At 36.1% G+C, this 16,384-nt stretch overlaps 1 protein-coding gene across 8 annotated transcripts in view; it reads right to left on the reverse strand.

Annotated features, from left to right (window-relative positions):
- Window positions 1-137: 137 nt before the first annotated feature.
- Window positions 138-16,384, reverse strand: part of BTRC (beta-transducin repeat containing E3 ubiquitin protein ligase) — a 148,571-nt gene continuing 132,324 nt past the window's right edge. For 5 of the 8 annotated variants that reach the window (XM_025042329.1, XM_025042328.1, XM_025042327.1 and 2 more), the window contains 10 exons: window positions 15,846-15,942; window positions 15,043-15,180; window positions 14,464-14,582; window positions 12,532-12,781; window positions 11,852-11,970; window positions 10,785-10,826; window positions 10,574-10,684; window positions 9,057-9,135; window positions 2,253-2,445; window positions 138-475 (listed from right to left, as the gene is read on the reverse strand). In XM_025042329.1, the coding sequence (XP_024898097.1) occupies window positions 2,284-2,445; window positions 9,057-9,135; window positions 10,574-10,684; window positions 10,785-10,826; window positions 11,852-11,970; window positions 12,532-12,781; window positions 14,464-14,582; window positions 15,043-15,180; window positions 15,846-15,942 (1,117 nt within the window). In that variant the 3' untranslated portion in view covers window positions 138-475; window positions 2,253-2,283. The remainder of the gene's footprint in view (window positions 476-2,252; window positions 2,446-9,056; window positions 9,136-10,573; window positions 10,685-10,784; window positions 10,827-11,851; window positions 11,971-12,531; window positions 12,782-14,463; window positions 14,583-15,042; window positions 15,181-15,845; window positions 15,943-16,384) is intronic. The other 3 variants (XM_015600030.2, XM_015600029.2, XM_015600027.2) reach the window with 1 other exon arrangement.

The following is a 16,384-nucleotide window of genomic DNA, read 5'->3' on the forward strand; positions in this document are numbered from 1 at the left end:
GCATTCCTGTAGTTCAGAGGGAGACACTGGCTGCTGTCTGGCTTGAGGTGGTTTCCCCCTGTCCCCTAGCAGTGGGTCTCTCCCAGCAGGCTATATAGGGAAACTAGTTCTTCTGCTTAACGGCAAAGCAAGAGAGATTCTGGCAAAACACTAAATATATTTATAAGTCATCTTTGTCTGGAACCAAATGAGGAAAAAACAGGTGCAGAGGGGAAAGAGGAGGGGAAGTGAGGTGAGGTTTAAAAGTTCCAATCATTCACGAAAGATAAAAGACATCTTCTGATAGCAGCACGGAAGCAGTCAGCTGTACTGAGAAGACCCTCCTGGGTCGACTGCAGACCAACTGTGTCCCAGCAGGAGTCTCAAAGCCCTGCTCCTCGGCTAGTCCGGGGAAAGTGGGTAGTATTTTGATTGTTACTGTTGTTGCTCATCCTGGTATTGGCAGATACATTAAATACCGCAACTTTAATGAGTCCTGTGTGAAAACAGAGCAAATAGTCATTAGTCCCTTTCCCTGTACTTCTCACTTGCTCTATGAGGAAAAAAATATTAACTTAGCTGTCAACTGGGAGAATGGCTCAGAGGTGCTTATTAATGCCTGCTCTCTGCCCATGCCAAGCAAGAGTTTCGGTCAAAGGCTACATGGCCTGTTTGGGGACTTCACAGGGCTCACTGACATGCTAGAACCACAGTGCTCACAGAGTGACTCCGATGTCTTGAGATTAAGAGTGACTATGATGAGTGTAGCATCAAGCTTTCACCTGCTCCCTATAAAGGTATAGCAGGCTAGAAGAGCTCTGAGGTTCTGGCCCTGAGTGGCCTTCAAAGACAGATGTGGCTGGATATGTGGCCTAGAGATTACGGCTGAGGTTAGGAATAGAAATACAAATTTTAGAGTTATCTAGATTGAGACGATAGCTGAAATCTTGGCAAGAGATAAGGCAGACAAAGAAGGGAGCTTAGATAATGAAGAAAAGCCTGAATCATACTCTTAGGGGATGTCTGTATTTCAGCAGTGAGAGGGGAAGGAGACATACGCAATAAGAACACCAGAAAGAATATTAAAAGTGGCAAAATGTCATAAAAATCTCAGGTGGAGAAATTCTAGCAAAAGGATGGGATAGGTAACATGACAATTATAATATTAATACTGGTGACCACTTTTTACCAAGGGCTTGTTATGTGCTAGGCACTGGGCTAAGCACTAAGAATTTTACAATTAACATTTCAATGCAATCCTCACAACAGCTCTGTGTAGTGGGTACTGCAACCCTCATTTCACTAATGAAGAAACTAAGGCTCTGGGAAGTTACTTGCCCAAGGGTGCACAGCTAAAATTCTCACCCAGGCTTGCCTGTGTGACTTGGATGAGGAGGCTGAGGAACGAGGAGGCAGTGTGTCCTCTGTGAGAAGTGACCAATGAAGTGAGCCCAGCAAGGCACAAACCACCCCATTCAGAAGAACCATTGCAAAAAGATGCGCAAAAAAGTGTACTAAAAGTGTTCTTATGCCACAGAACTGAGGTAAGCATGGGAAACGAGAAATTCCAATGGAGGCAATGCTCCCCAGCTGTAGTGCAATTTTCCCAAACCAACGATAACCTACTTAATTTATTTGAACTGTTTAGGATACCAGGTATGATTTGAAAACACCATAATATACATAAAGATGAATTTCAGGATCTTTTCCTGCCTCAGAGGGAGGATGAAGACTTGAGAGGGAGAATATGTGGAGTTTTCACCAATTCTAGAACTACTACCAAGGTCAAAAGACAGTTCTTTTCATTTCTGGAGGGGTTGGGGAATGGGGATCAAGATAAAAAAGCTACCTTTATAATCAAATGATACTGACAAGGCAGAGCTGTGAGAAGTCAGCATATTTCACCATGAGATGTTCCCATTCACACATCAGATTATCTACCTGGTTTAAAAGGTCTCTATTATGAGTAGTGATTTGATCAGGGAACTACAAAGCCACAGGCTTTTGGGTCATTCCTCTTAGTTTTGAAACTGATTCAAATCTCTTCCTTTCTTATCAATCCTATTAGATAACAGGGGTAAGAATTACTAGTTCTGCTGCACAAGGGTCACCCAATATGCAGTCCCAGCTCTGTCTCATGTTGTTGGCTTCCCATGCTTTACAGGACTTGGAGAGATAAAGGGCACGAGAAGGCTCCATGAATTAGCAACACCTTACAACCAATACTCCATCTCCTACCCACGGTGCTTTGTACACAATTATTTTTTTCATACCTGGGCAAATATGAGGTCAGTGTGTGATTATTTATCTGGAGATATAGGTGTATGTTCGAGAAGGGGAACGGGGCGGTTCAGCTTGGGCAGCTGGATCGTTTAGAAAGTCCCAGATGAGGATTGTGTCATCATGTGAACTACTGACAATCTGGAATTCGTCAAACTGGAGTCGGAAAACTCTTCCAGAATGCTCCTAAAGAAGAAACAAAAACTTTTGAACTACTCAAAATCAAAAGGACATAAATTCAGCAACATGTCAAAAGGAATCTATGTTGATAATATTCTCTACCATTTAATTGTTCCAAGAATACAGAGAAAAAACTTTATTTGCTTTAAAGAAAAGATGGAAAAGTCAAATATTGGGCAGTTGATTTCATACACAAAGTAATATTCACTAGAGCGTTTACATGCCAAATAATATGCTAGTGTCTCATCGCTAATTCTCCTGGGCTTAGGCTGAACAAGACCATTCCTCAGTACCTCCCTGGCCTTATCCTCTCTATTTCTTCAAGATTCTTCCACAATCAGAGGCCAAGGCTTGATGAGCAATAAGTGGGGTGCTGGTAAATGTTTATTAATTTACTCTCCCTAGTTTGTAACAGCATTTGCATATTTTCATGGTATAAAAATTCCTACCCTGGCCAATTTCAAGCTATCCATGTGAGGTCAACCAGCTTGCAAAATTGATGAAAATTTAACATTTGGCTCTCATAAGCAATTATAAACCTATTTAGCACATCACTGTAGTAACCACTCCCCCCCATCATTTCCAGCATCCTAGAAAGTACTCTCATGCCCCTTACTAATCAATATTACCTTCATTCCAATGCTATTATCAATTCATTTTTCCTGTTCAATTTCATATATACTCATAACAGCATGTATTCTTTTTTCTCGGTTTCTTTTACTCAACAGTATAAGATTCGTCTATGTTACTGCATGTAATAGTAGTTGTTGTTATTATTATTATTATTATTATTATTATCTTATATTCCATTATAAGAAAACACTATAATTTATCATTTTTCTTGCAGTAAACATATGGATAGACTGTAGTTTTGGGTATTATAAATAAAGCTGCTATGAACATTTACGTGCATGTCCTTTGATGGATATATGCTCTTATTTCACCTAGAATTGCTGGGCCATGGGGGCCATGGAGTAGGTGTATGTTTAGCTTTAGTAGGTATGGCAAAACAATTTTTTAAAAGTTATAGCAATTTATACCCCACAAGCTATGTATCAGATTTCTAGTTGCTTCATATCTTTAACAAATTGATACTGTCAATCTTTTAAATTTTAGCTATTTTGGTAGGTTTGTAGTGGTATTTTATCGGAGTTTTAATTTGCATATTTCCTTATGAAATTGAGGCAGTTCCCCTCTATTCCTAGTTTGCTTAGAGTTTATCATAAATGGATGTTGGACTTGACCAAATGTCTTTCCTGCATCTACTGATATAATCATGTGATTCTTCTTCTTTAGCCTTTTGATGTGATGGACATTAATTGATTTTTGAATGTTAAACCATCTTTGCTAACTGGAATAAATCCCACTTGGTCGTGGTGTATAATTCTTTTTATACACTGTTGGATTCAATTCGATAGTATTTTGTTGAAATTTAGTTTAATTTGAATTACTTCATTTTATTGGCATATTATTACCTTTTAAATAATTTCATATTTCTTATTGTGAAATCACTAAACATAAGGAGAGTGACAAGACCACACTTAATTCTAAGCAAACAGTTTAAAATATTACCAAAAAATCCTACCTAATAAACTCATATTAGTCATACGATTGTGTTTGCCTATTACATTAATGTTTTCTTTTTAAAAAATATTTTATTTTGAGTTATGGTTAAAACTATGTAACATGAAATTTATCATCTTATCCAATTTTAAGTGTATAGTTCAGTAGTGTTAAGTACATTCACTGTGTTGTGCAATCAATCTGTAGAACTTTTTCATATAGCAAAACTGAAATTCTATACCCATTAAACAGTAATTTCCAAACTTCCTCTCCCTGCAACCCCTGGCAATCACCATTCTACTTTCTGTTTATATGTATTTAACCACTTTAGATACCTCATATAAGTGGAATCATACAGTATTTGTCTTTTTGTGACTGACTTGTTTCACTTACAATAATGTCCTCAAGTTTCATCCATGTTGTAGCATGAACAATATTTCCTTTCTTTTCAAAGCTGAATAATATTCTAATACACACACACACACACACACACACACACACACACACACACACACATTTTGTTTATCCATTTATCTGTCAATGGACACTTGGGTTGTATCCACCTCTTGGCTACTGTTAATAACAGTGCTATGAACAAGAGTATGCAAATATCTTTTTGACATCCTACTCTTGATTCTTTTGGATATACTACATACCCAGAAATGGGAGTACTGGATTATGTGGTAATTCTATCTTAAATATTCTGAAGAACTGCCATTCTCTTTTCCATAGCGGGTGCACCATTTATATTCTCTACAAGATACAAATGAGCTTATATATGAGCCTCTGTGTGCATGAGACATCTTGGTCTGTAGTTTCCTTTCCTTGTAATATCTTTGTCTGGTTTTGGTATTAGGGTAATGTTGGCCTCATAGAATGAGTTAGGAAGTATTCACTCTGCTTTTACCTTCTGGAAAAAGATTGTAAAAAACTGCTATAATGTCTTTCTCAAACATTTTGTAGAATTCACCAGTGAACCCATTTTGGGCCTGGTGCTTTCTATTTTGGAAGGTTATTATTGCTTCAATTTCATTAACAGGTATTTATATCATCTATTTCTTCCAACGTGAGTTGTGGAAGATTATATCTTTCAAGGAATTGATCCATTTCATCTAGGTTATCAAGTCTGGGGGCACAGATTTGTTCATAGTATTCCTTTATTATTATTTTTTAATGTCCATGGGATCTGTAGTGATGCAAAGTTAGGTTTAACATTCAAAAATCAATGTAATACACCAATTAACAGAATAAAGGCAAAAATATAAGATCATCTCAATGGATGTAAATAAAAGCACTTAATAAAATCTAACATCCATTTCTAATAAAAACTCTCAATCTAGGAACTTCCTAATGTCTTGATAACGGGTATCTATGAAAAACCTATAGCTAACATATCACTCTCTATGTATGTATATATAAAATGGTAAAGACCAAATGCCTTTTCCCCAAGATAAAGACAGCCACTCTTACCAATTCTTTTGAACCCTGTACTAAAGGTCTTAGTACTATAAAACAAGAAAGAAATGAAAGGTACATAGAGTGGAAAGGAAGTAAAAGTGTATATCCTTGCAATGAATGATTCAAAAATTTAAATTTTAAAATACCATTTATAATAGCATTAAAAATATGAAATACTTAGATATAAATATGACAGAATATGTACATGACCTTTACACTGAATGTTATAAAACACTGCTGAGAAATTTTAAAAAGACCTAAATAAATGGAGAGATATATTGTGTTCATGTACCAGAAGAAGACTTAATATTGTTAAGAAGTCAACTCTCTCCAATCCAAATTAATCTAGATTTAACACAATCCCAATGAATATCTCAGCAGATTTTTTTGGGGGGGTGGGGGTGAGGGGTGGGTAGCTGAAATCAGCAAAGAGATTATAAAATTCACATGAAAATTCAAAGGACCCAAAAACTTTGAAAAAGAACGAAGTTGAAGGACTTACATGACTTAACTTTACGAGTTATTAAAAACAGCAGTAACCAAGATAGCATGATATTGGTATCAAAACAGACAAAAAGATCAATGGAAATGAATAGGTCCATAAGTAGACCCACACACAATTGGTTTTTGACAAAGCTGCAAAGGCAATTCAGAGGAAAAAGGATAACCTTAAATAAATGGTGCTGGAACAACAGAGTTCATATCCATGTGAACTCTGAACCATACCTTGTACCATCCATAAAAATTAATTCAAATTGAATCATAGACCAAAATGTAAAATCTAAAACTATGAAACTTCTAAAAGAAAACATGAGGAAAATCTGTGACTTTGGATTAGGCAAAAAAATTTTTTAGATATAATATCAAATACAATCCATAACAGAAAAAGTTGATATACTGGACTTAATTGAAATTAAAGAGTTTCTGCTTTTCAAAAGATTTTTTTAAGGGAATGAAAAAGCAAAAACAAAATGGGTATCCTGAATATGTAAAGAAATCTCAAAACTCAATGATAAGAAAGTAAAAGATTCAAGCAGACATTATACCGGAGTAGATATATAGAAGGCAAAAAAACACATAAAATGATACTGAATATTATTAACATTAGGGATATGCAAATTAAGATCACAATGAGGAACCATGAGGCACTTATCAGAATGACTCAAATGAAAAAAGCTGTACTAAGTATTGGTGAGGATGTGGAGTAACTGGAACTCTCAGGCACTGTTGTACTATAATGTTAAATGGTACAACTGCTTTGGAAAACAGTTTGGCAGTTTCTAAAAATATTAAACATACCTTTGCCATATGACCTAGCAATTCTGCCCCTAGGATTTACCCTGGAGAAATGAAAGCATACGTTTACAAGAAGACTTGCGTATAATGTTTATAGAAACTTTATTTGTAATAGCCAAAAATTAGAAACAATTCAAATTTTCAACAACTGGTAAACCGTGGTATAACCACACAATTAGTACTCAGCAATTTATAAAACTGTGGTATAACCACACAATTAGTACTCAGCAATTTATAAAAATGTGTGAACTACTGATATATACCAACAACCTGGGTGAATCTCAAAATAATTATGTTTAATGAAAAGAGGCAAAGAAAAGTACATACTCTATGGTTCCATTAATTAAACCCTAGAAAATGCAAACTAATCAATATTGACAAAAAGCAGATCAGTAGTTGCCTGGGGACTGAAGCAGGGGGAAGTGGGTGGAAAGGGAAGGAGAGATTAAATAAGGCTATGAAGAAATGTTCATTATCTTGGTATGAACGTATGTCAAAATTTATTAAGTTGTACACTTTAAATATATCAACTTTATTGTATGTCAATTACATTTCAATAAATCCGTTTTTAAAATAAGACAACTCAATAAATGAGGACAAGATTTGAACAGACATTTCACAAAAGAAGATAAGCACATGAAAAGATGTTCTACACCATTAATTATCACAGAAATGCAAATTAAAACTATAATCACACACAAAAAAACTATAATCACTATACATTCAAATGCCTATAATTTTTTAAAAAACTAACAATACCAACTGCTATCAAGGATGTGGAAAAATGGGACTCTCATATATTGCTAGTAAAAATGTAAAATGGTTTGTATTTGCAAGCTTCCAAAATTCCACTTTGGAAAACAGCTTAGTAGTTCTTTTAAATTTAAACATATACTTATCATTGGACCCAGAAATTGAACTTCTAGGTATTTACGTAAGAGAAATGAAAATGAATGTACATTAAAAAACCTGTATGGAATGTTTTCAGTATCACTAAAAACTGGAAACATTTCAAATATCCTTAAACTGGTGAATGAAAAAACAAACTGGGTTATCCACACAATGGAATACAACTCAACAATAAAAAAGACAGGGTACTAACATATGCAACTGCATGGATAAATTTCAAATGAAGTAAAAAAGCCAAATGAAAAAAGCTACATATTGTATAGTTTAATTTATGAGACAGTCATAAGATAGCAAAACTATAGGGACAGACATCAGATAAACAGCTGCTAGGGGTGATTCTAAGGGGTATAATTTTGGAGGGTGATGGAAATTTTCTATAACTTTGTGGTATTTACACATCTGCAAAGTTTATAAAAATACACATCTGCAAAGTTTATAAAAATACACTAAATGGGCAAATTGTGCTGTATGTAAATTATATTTTAAAAACCAGAATTAGATTAATTGTCAATGAATTAAAGTACATATTTTAAAAAACATGAGAAACATGAAGGTACAGCATGTCTGGTACTGAAAGAATGAGCTTTAATTCCAACAAGGAAGACAAATGTATTTCTCTCTTTTCCAGAGCAGAGACTGCCTAAATGTTGAGCCAGGATCCAGACTACTGGGGCTTCAAATGCTTGTTCTCATCTTTCCCTGAGTTGTGCAAAAGATCCTGTACTCCCCGGTGCCCCACCTGATTATCTTTTTCTGATGAAAACAGCTTTTAACCTCAGGAAATTTTTTAATCCAGGCCTTTGGAAAAACCATGATAAAGAATTTAGTGCATTTGAAGGTGACATTCCTTCTTTTGAGTCACTTCTTTCCTTAAATGTCAAGATGTTCAGGCAAGGGAGTATATCAGGAATAAAAAAGATGGGATTCAAAATGCTGGAGGCAGCATGCCTTGAATAGGATGCAGAACTAAGGGGCAGACCAGGGGTTCATACACACTCCCACAGCACTTTTTGCAGGCACAGGTGTGCAGGTCCTCAGATTCTGGACAGGTTCCAGTTTGAGTAATTATGTTACTTCTCCCTAAGTACCCCCTACTGTTTCTGGTGGATACAGAATTCTTATTCACTTCCTGTACTAAACTGATGTGTAGAGTTGCTATGCAGCTGTTAAACAGCTGCCACATTCCTCTTCATATATAGTCTCTAAAGTACTTTTGGATGAAAGGCACTATATAAACGTATTTTATTGTCATGTACTGGTTGCCTTTCCACTTAGTAGTAGGTTTTGTGAGGTTCTAACAATCAAACCCAGATCTGTATTCCATAGCATATCAATGTTTAATTTCTTCTCCTTCCTGCTCCCCAACTCCCACTAAACAACAAGAGTCTTACCACAAGGGTCCGCAGACAGAGAGTCCCTGCAGGAGCACGGGGGTCCAAAGCAGCTACAAGATCCCATACTTTAATTTTTCTAAAGAGCAAAAAGGAGACAAATATCTTAGTTAAAAGCAAATTAAAGGAACACAGGAAGAATAGCGAAAACTGCATGGCAATAAATATGTATGGTGAATATAGTTTATATGATAAATGTAGCCCATAGGAATATATAAAAAAGTTTTTGTTTTGGAAACTTAGTTTTTGTATTCATTCTTGGGTGGAGGTTATTGGTCTTAACAGGGGAAAATGTATGTGCTTAACCTATAAATAAGAAACGGGTTAGCTTTAACCAAACTGATGAAGATAGTGAACAGTAAAGTTACACCATACTTTGGAGCCAAGAGGAGATTTTACACATTAGACCTCTTAATGATATAAGAGATCACTCAGACCTAGAAACCTATAACTCTGAGGCATCTTCTTTCTGGTGAGTTCTAAGAATGGCCTAGGTAACATATACTAGAGGACTGGGGTAGATTTAAGAGCTCTGTAGTTTACAAAACAAATCCTCATATTTTCATTTAAACAAGAAAAGTTTAGCCCTCTAAAAATTAATTACAGGTTATGTCTCCTCTAGGTAAATAACAGATAAAATCCAAGGAAGGTGGGTAAAGATGAAAATCATGGGAATGAGAAGATATAACCTTGGACCTAGCTGGAACATGGTATCATATCCCTGAACAATTTCCTAAGGATATGAGAGTAATGGCTGACTCAAAGCAGAGGAAGCAGGTTTGCTACACTTCCTGCTGCTTGAGTTGTCTTAATATATCAATATAGCCAGCTCATACACTAAGATAACATTGTTAGATATTTAAAAAGCTGCCAATATTTGAACCGTAGCTTTCTACTCTCCCAAATCAGGTACCTTGACAAGAAGAAATGATAAATAGGCCTTTATAAGTGAGTACACTTTTGTAGGAACTTACTATGTGCTTAGCATTGCTAGACATGGGGATCCAGGTACAATATGAATGGATTCTATAATCACTGGAAATTAGACTGAAGAAAATAAAGATTACTGAATTCATTGTAACTGAAATGCTAGAAGAAGTGAAGACAAGAGTGCTGCACTTTTAGGAATCATTCAAAGAGATCAATATTCAAGACCCTACCACACTAAGTCACATAGATATTGCCTTTCGATGTCTCAGTTTTATTAATAAGTCACTATTTTATATTCATATCCTATTATACGAAGTTTGGTTAGTTCTTTTACAACTATATAACAACAAACCTTGAAATATAAATAACAATCATGAACAAAAATGTGCAATTAAATGATTGGGAAGAATATTTTGGAATACATAGATTAGACACAAGATGAATACATAGATTAGACACAAGAGCTACATTGGGTCCTTTCTGTGAAACCTATAATCTTTTAGAGACAAGGAAAGGCTACATTTAACATTCTAAGGCAGGAGGGACTCAGCTGTAGATTTTTTTTTTACCCCCGTTAGCAAACTCACCCATCATAGGCTCCACTGACTATCCTCTTGTTATCAAATCGAATACAGCGCACCAATTCCTCATGGCCTTCTAATACTCGTAAACATGCACCACATTCTATGTCCCATAATCTGGAAAAGAAAATTTTCATGTATTCTTTTATAAGCTTGGAATATTATGAAATACTTCATATGTCTTTTAAAAATCCACAAAAATAAAATAAATCCATACCCATGCAAAAATGTACTGCTTTCAATGTAATTTATTTCCTTTCTGCTGGGAAGAAAAATGTGATTTAAGTTCAAACGCACTATATTTTTTCAAAGTACAATGCTTTATATAATTCTGTAACCAGGGTCTCCAATGCATAAAAAAGATGAATTCAATGTACACAGTTTCCTGTGAAGAAGATGACCAATGCAAGAAAAGTAATGCCTCCTGAAATCACCAATAAGAATGAGATGAAACGTGTCAGTGACATTGTGTCCTCACAAAACATGTCCATTTCTTTCACTGAGGACACACTCTGCTTTCACCCACTGTCCAGGACAGTTTTTCTCATATAATGAAAATGCAAAGTAAGTTCTCAAATATTTTTATATACTAACATAAAAAAATTGTGTGCTTTCAGACCAATCCAAATGATTTCTAGCAATGAAAATTTCCTTAGCTATAACAACAGTTCTGTTTTTTTAAATGGTCTTTCATCCTCTTAGTACTTCTATGAAGGAAGGGAGAGGATGGAAAAATCATCCAAATTCTATTCATATCTGTGTCATTCATCTTCGTAAAGAGAAAACACTAAAAATACTTTAATTTGTGGATACTTTATAATTTCAAAGGCTGGTAACTCCTTGGCCAACTATGTAATGCTAAGAAAACAAAATGCACATTTTCTAGTGGAGAAAGAAATCTTTTTTCTTTTTTTTTAGAACAGTGGCAGAGAGAAATGGCCTTTAGCTATCTATTAGAACTCTTCCACTGTAGACAGGTGAAATTTAAAGAGAAAGACTTTCAACCTCAATCTACTTATTTCTCTTGACCACTTCCTCATTTAAGCTGTACCTTTAAAATAGGTCTATCTGGTGATAAAACCATTACAGGAAGGAAACAAATCACTAAAAGTTTTGGTGTGCTGCCTTTCTGCTTGGGGCAAACTTTTGACCTGTAAGAAGCTACAGAAAGGAAAAACATTTTATTATAAACATAACACAGTTAAAGATATGTTTGAACTGTGTACAAACAATGAATGGCAGGATAATATTGATCTCTTCTGGGCAAGGGCACCTGCTGCTCACCTGATAGTGTTGTCAGATGAGCCACTCACGACCAGCCTGTCTCTGTACTGCAAACAGGCGATACCACGTTTGTGTCCATTTAAGGTCCTTACAAATTCACAAGTACTTGTGTTCCATACCTGAAACAGAAAAAGACAGAAAATAGCATTTGGCAGTTGATTTGATGCTTTCACTACTAAAATCCATGGCAACTGGAGTCTTTGGGAAACAGAAAATCAGAAAATAGGACTGAACCAACAGGGGCATATCAACTTCTCAAGCCTGGCCAGGCCCAGCCTAGTCCGACCTGACCTGACCCGAACAGAACCAAATCCGAACCAAACCAAACCAATGACAAGTTTGAGTCACGGTAATATAGGGCTAATTTGTAGCTGGATGCTATTCACATGAGGATTTCTCAAATTGATTTACTCTTACTGTGTTAGGCTGGTCTTCCAGACAAATTTTCTTGAACCTATATTTACAACTGCCTTCTTACACACACCATTATTTATAGTAATAAAATACCTAACCAAAACTGTGACACAACTTGCCTCATTCATTACCTTTTTACACATAGACTAGTATCTGAATTAAATATTAGCTTACAGTGATGTTTAAATATGAATTAGCCCTTGATCAGATTTTCACACGAATTCCCTTACTCTAAGTTGGGAACTTACTGAAAAATGCTGTATTACCTTTATAGTCCTATCTCCAGATGCAGAAACAATGTACTTGTCATCAAAGTCTACAACATTGACGGCTGCTCGGTGTCCGACAAGCACCCTCCGGAGGGTGATGTCAGTTGGGGAGGCCATATCCCATACAGCAATGGAACGGTCTTTGGAACAAGTCACCATCATGCCGTTATTGAAACGCAAGTGCAAAACTGCTTCACAATGGTGAATCAACGTGTTTAGCATTTCACCTGTATTTACATCCCACACTCTGAAACAAACAACATTAAGGTTCTCTGAGATTTTGATGGTACTTATGGTACAATCTATTACTAATATTTGACCACTGCACTTCCCACCCCTCCTGACCCATTTTCATAGCTAGCATTACACCTTACTCTTTTTTTGCAACTTTGAAGTTGAGCTGAGATAAAGAGTACTGATGGATCACAGGGAAGTGGTAGGTAGATGGCTAGATTGAGAGAGTGGGGAAAAGAAGGGGATGAGATGCTGACGATGTGAAATGCTTAAGACAAATTACTTGAAATTTGGGCAAGTGTGGGGGTAGGAATGTGGTAGCAGCCACCATCACCTACTAATTAAACCTAGACTTCGAGATGATTATAAAACTTTTGACATTCAATCTGATACCATTAGTAAGATACATTTAAAATTGTGAATGTGATTAATAACAGCAGCGTTAGTGCCCTATGGATAGCTCTCAGGAAACTGATATAGGCCGAGAAGCTTCTATAATAGATTGTCATAGCAGTACTATGGATTTGAGCTTGATGACCCTGAATCTTAGATTTCACCACACAAGTCAAGGTTTAGATTACCTAGACCCTAAGTCTAAGGTTCCATTTCTGTGCTTCTGCTGGGGGTAGGGATCAAGACTAGGCATCCAACTATAAATATGGGCTTCACATCAGAGCATGGGACCCTTGGATAGCTTGAGAATTTTGTGTGATGATTTTGATTACTCTTTTTGTATATTTATTTTGGTTTTTATAACACATTTTATTTCCTTTTCCAGTTTAACCCCCTTTTTAGAAAGTCACTTTTTCCCTTATCCTATAAATGATGTTAGCCTCTACAATGTTTCAGCTTCCTTGAGGCACTCCACAAAGCACCAATAAATGTTAAATGTCGATAACTATAAGAACTGAGTTTGCTATGCCTTTAAGTCAAAAGACGAGAAACAGGAACGGCCTTTTCTATTCACAGAGGATAACTGAGAATGGTAAACATTTAACTTCAGAGAATCTAACAATGCCGTTAACTGCTTTTTCCCCATTTTTTTTTAAAGTTACTTTTGATGCATTATGTTTGCTAAATCCTATAGCTTAAGGCGAAATTCCTAACAGAGGTTTCCAGCAGTGCTGCTGGTACCCAGAACTCAAGCTACACTGGACTCCAGCAGCATAACGGCTGTGTCATCAAATCACTAATGCCTGTGGAAATTGAAGGCCCCTCCCTGAGTCAAGCTTGCAATTAAAAACTGCAGGGACAGCAGGGAAGGAGCAGGGAAGGGGCTGGCAAAGAGAAAGCATTGCTCACCTGTACACATTATAAAGGAGATAACACATGCCTGCACTACAGTTATAGCCAACTGAAAGGAAGGCTTCATTTCATTCATGTCATTCCCTCGTGAGTTGGTTTTTGGAAGGAATGAAAGATTTACCAAGTTTCTACAATGGATGATTCCCCCAAATTAAAATAGAACGTGTAGTTTCTTAAATGTACAAAAATGTAAGCTTACCTTAATCATTCTAATTCAAGTTTTCTAGTTCTAGATTGACACAATGATGGGGGGAGCTGACGGTTTATTCTTCTTTATTTATGAAGTTTCAGAACTGTGTTCATGCAGATATATACAGAATTACTATCTATGATAAAGAACAGAGTGGATCTGGTATTTCAGAGTTCAAAAGATCGTTTGAAATTTTCTACCTGACCGTGGAATCCGATGATCCAGTTATGATCACCCTCTCGTCATACTGAAGACATAGGACAGAACCCGTGTGGCCTGTGAGAATTCGCTTGCATTCCAATGTGCTTTTATCCCAGATCTAGGATGGCAAACAAGATCCTTTTGATCACTGTGATAATGCGGTGTTGCAGAGACTTGCTGGCTCTATTATGTGTTTGATTCCCCAAAAGAATCAAAGCCCAGAGTAGTGTGGAATGCATTCTTTTCTCTAGGGATAGCTAAGCACCTATATATATGTGGCTTTAGTACTAATGCAGGCTTTATCCTTTTCATTAAGGAGCAGGGGTAGCCTATAATTATGTGAAGGCCAGTAGAGTAGCCCATTCAGTACACTTCAAGACGAGAATTTAATAATCCATTGGTATGCTCTTCTCGGAGGAAGCAAGTATCTGTTCTTTAAGAAAATGATTTTGGCTTTGGGACTAGAAACAATCTAAAATGCTCACTTACTTCCTGGAAATAATACTTAGAATTCACACTTTGGATTGCTTTATGAATGTGGTCACCCTCGCTCCTTCCCACAACTGAAGAGACCTCACCTTGATCGTGTTGTCTCGAAGGCCGCTTACTATCTTCTGATCATCATACTGTAAACAGTAAACACCTTTGCTTGTTTCACTTCGGCAGTGAATTCTCTGTAAACTATGTCTTCCACATCTCCAATTAGATTCTATTGTCTGAGAAGAAGAAACGATAAAGAGGCAGTAATTAGGAAAGGACCAGAACTATCTGACTTTCATGGCAACCAATGACAAATGCTCAGTGGTTCACTCTACTGGACACACAGAACTTAAGGCAAACTAAAAATATGTTTTTAAAAAGCCACTATTTAAAATTATAAAACATTTTTTCGTTTGTAAAGTAGAGATTTACTTTCTAGAATTCTCCTGCATATAACTCATTCAATTAAATAATAAGCCTGGTGGAAAGAGACTGCTTACTGACAGAGGGCAAGCTATGAACCACATGAAGTTATGTGCGCAGTGCTCTTCCTACATACGTGGTGACCATTTCTATCAGTGAACTTCCAGAGAGGCTCAATTCAGAAGACATCTGAATATCAGGTTATAAGTACAACTTTAGGAGTCGCACTGTTACTGTACGAAGATATCACTGTCTCCCCCTCTCTCTCATATCTATTTATCTATCAGTAAACAACTTTTAGACACTTATACATTTTTGCTTGGCAATTTACTATATTTTATCTACTCTATTCTCTTATAAATTGATTTTTAACTCACATCAATAAATCTTAATGAGTTTATTGTAAAAACATTGTTACTTAAGAATGCTGATGAATCTCTAAGATTTGGCAAATACCCAAATACACATAGATTCTTACCTCAATGTCTTGTATAATTTTAGGATAAAGTGCTCTATAAAAAGAGTTGGGAGGAGCATTCCCATCAGGAGGTTTATTTTTGAATAAATACTGTCCCCTAAAAAACAACAAACATTTCCCAATAAAAATCATAATATTATGCATTCCCAAGGAGCTTCATATTTTTTCAAAGTGTTTTCATAGTTACCATTCCATACAGTCTCCATAACTAGCCTGGAGAGGCACAAAGTTAAATCTGATTTCAGAAGTCTCACGTCAAGGAGAAACTTTCAGGGATCTAGGGAACTGGATGGGCCAACATTGATTTGCTTTTGGGTAAAACATGATTTCCAGTGTAGAACATCAAAGTGTCAGGTCTTAAGGGATATTATAATGTCAAAAGATAAATGGAATATTATAATCGGAATAATCTATTGGTCTATCAGACCTCTGGATAGACAGACTAAAAATTTTGTTAGTGAAGATAACTACTATCTTTGAACTAGGCACATGCCCCACAGTCTTTTTTTTTTTTTTTCCACTGAGTAAAGTTGTGCCAA

The sequence above is a fragment of the Pteropus alecto genome, unplaced genomic scaffold (assembly GCF_000325575.1).
Source record: "Pteropus alecto unplaced genomic scaffold, ASM32557v1 scaffold88, whole genome shotgun sequence".
NCBI lineage: Eukaryota > Metazoa > Chordata > Mammalia > Chiroptera > Pteropodidae > Pteropus > Pteropus alecto.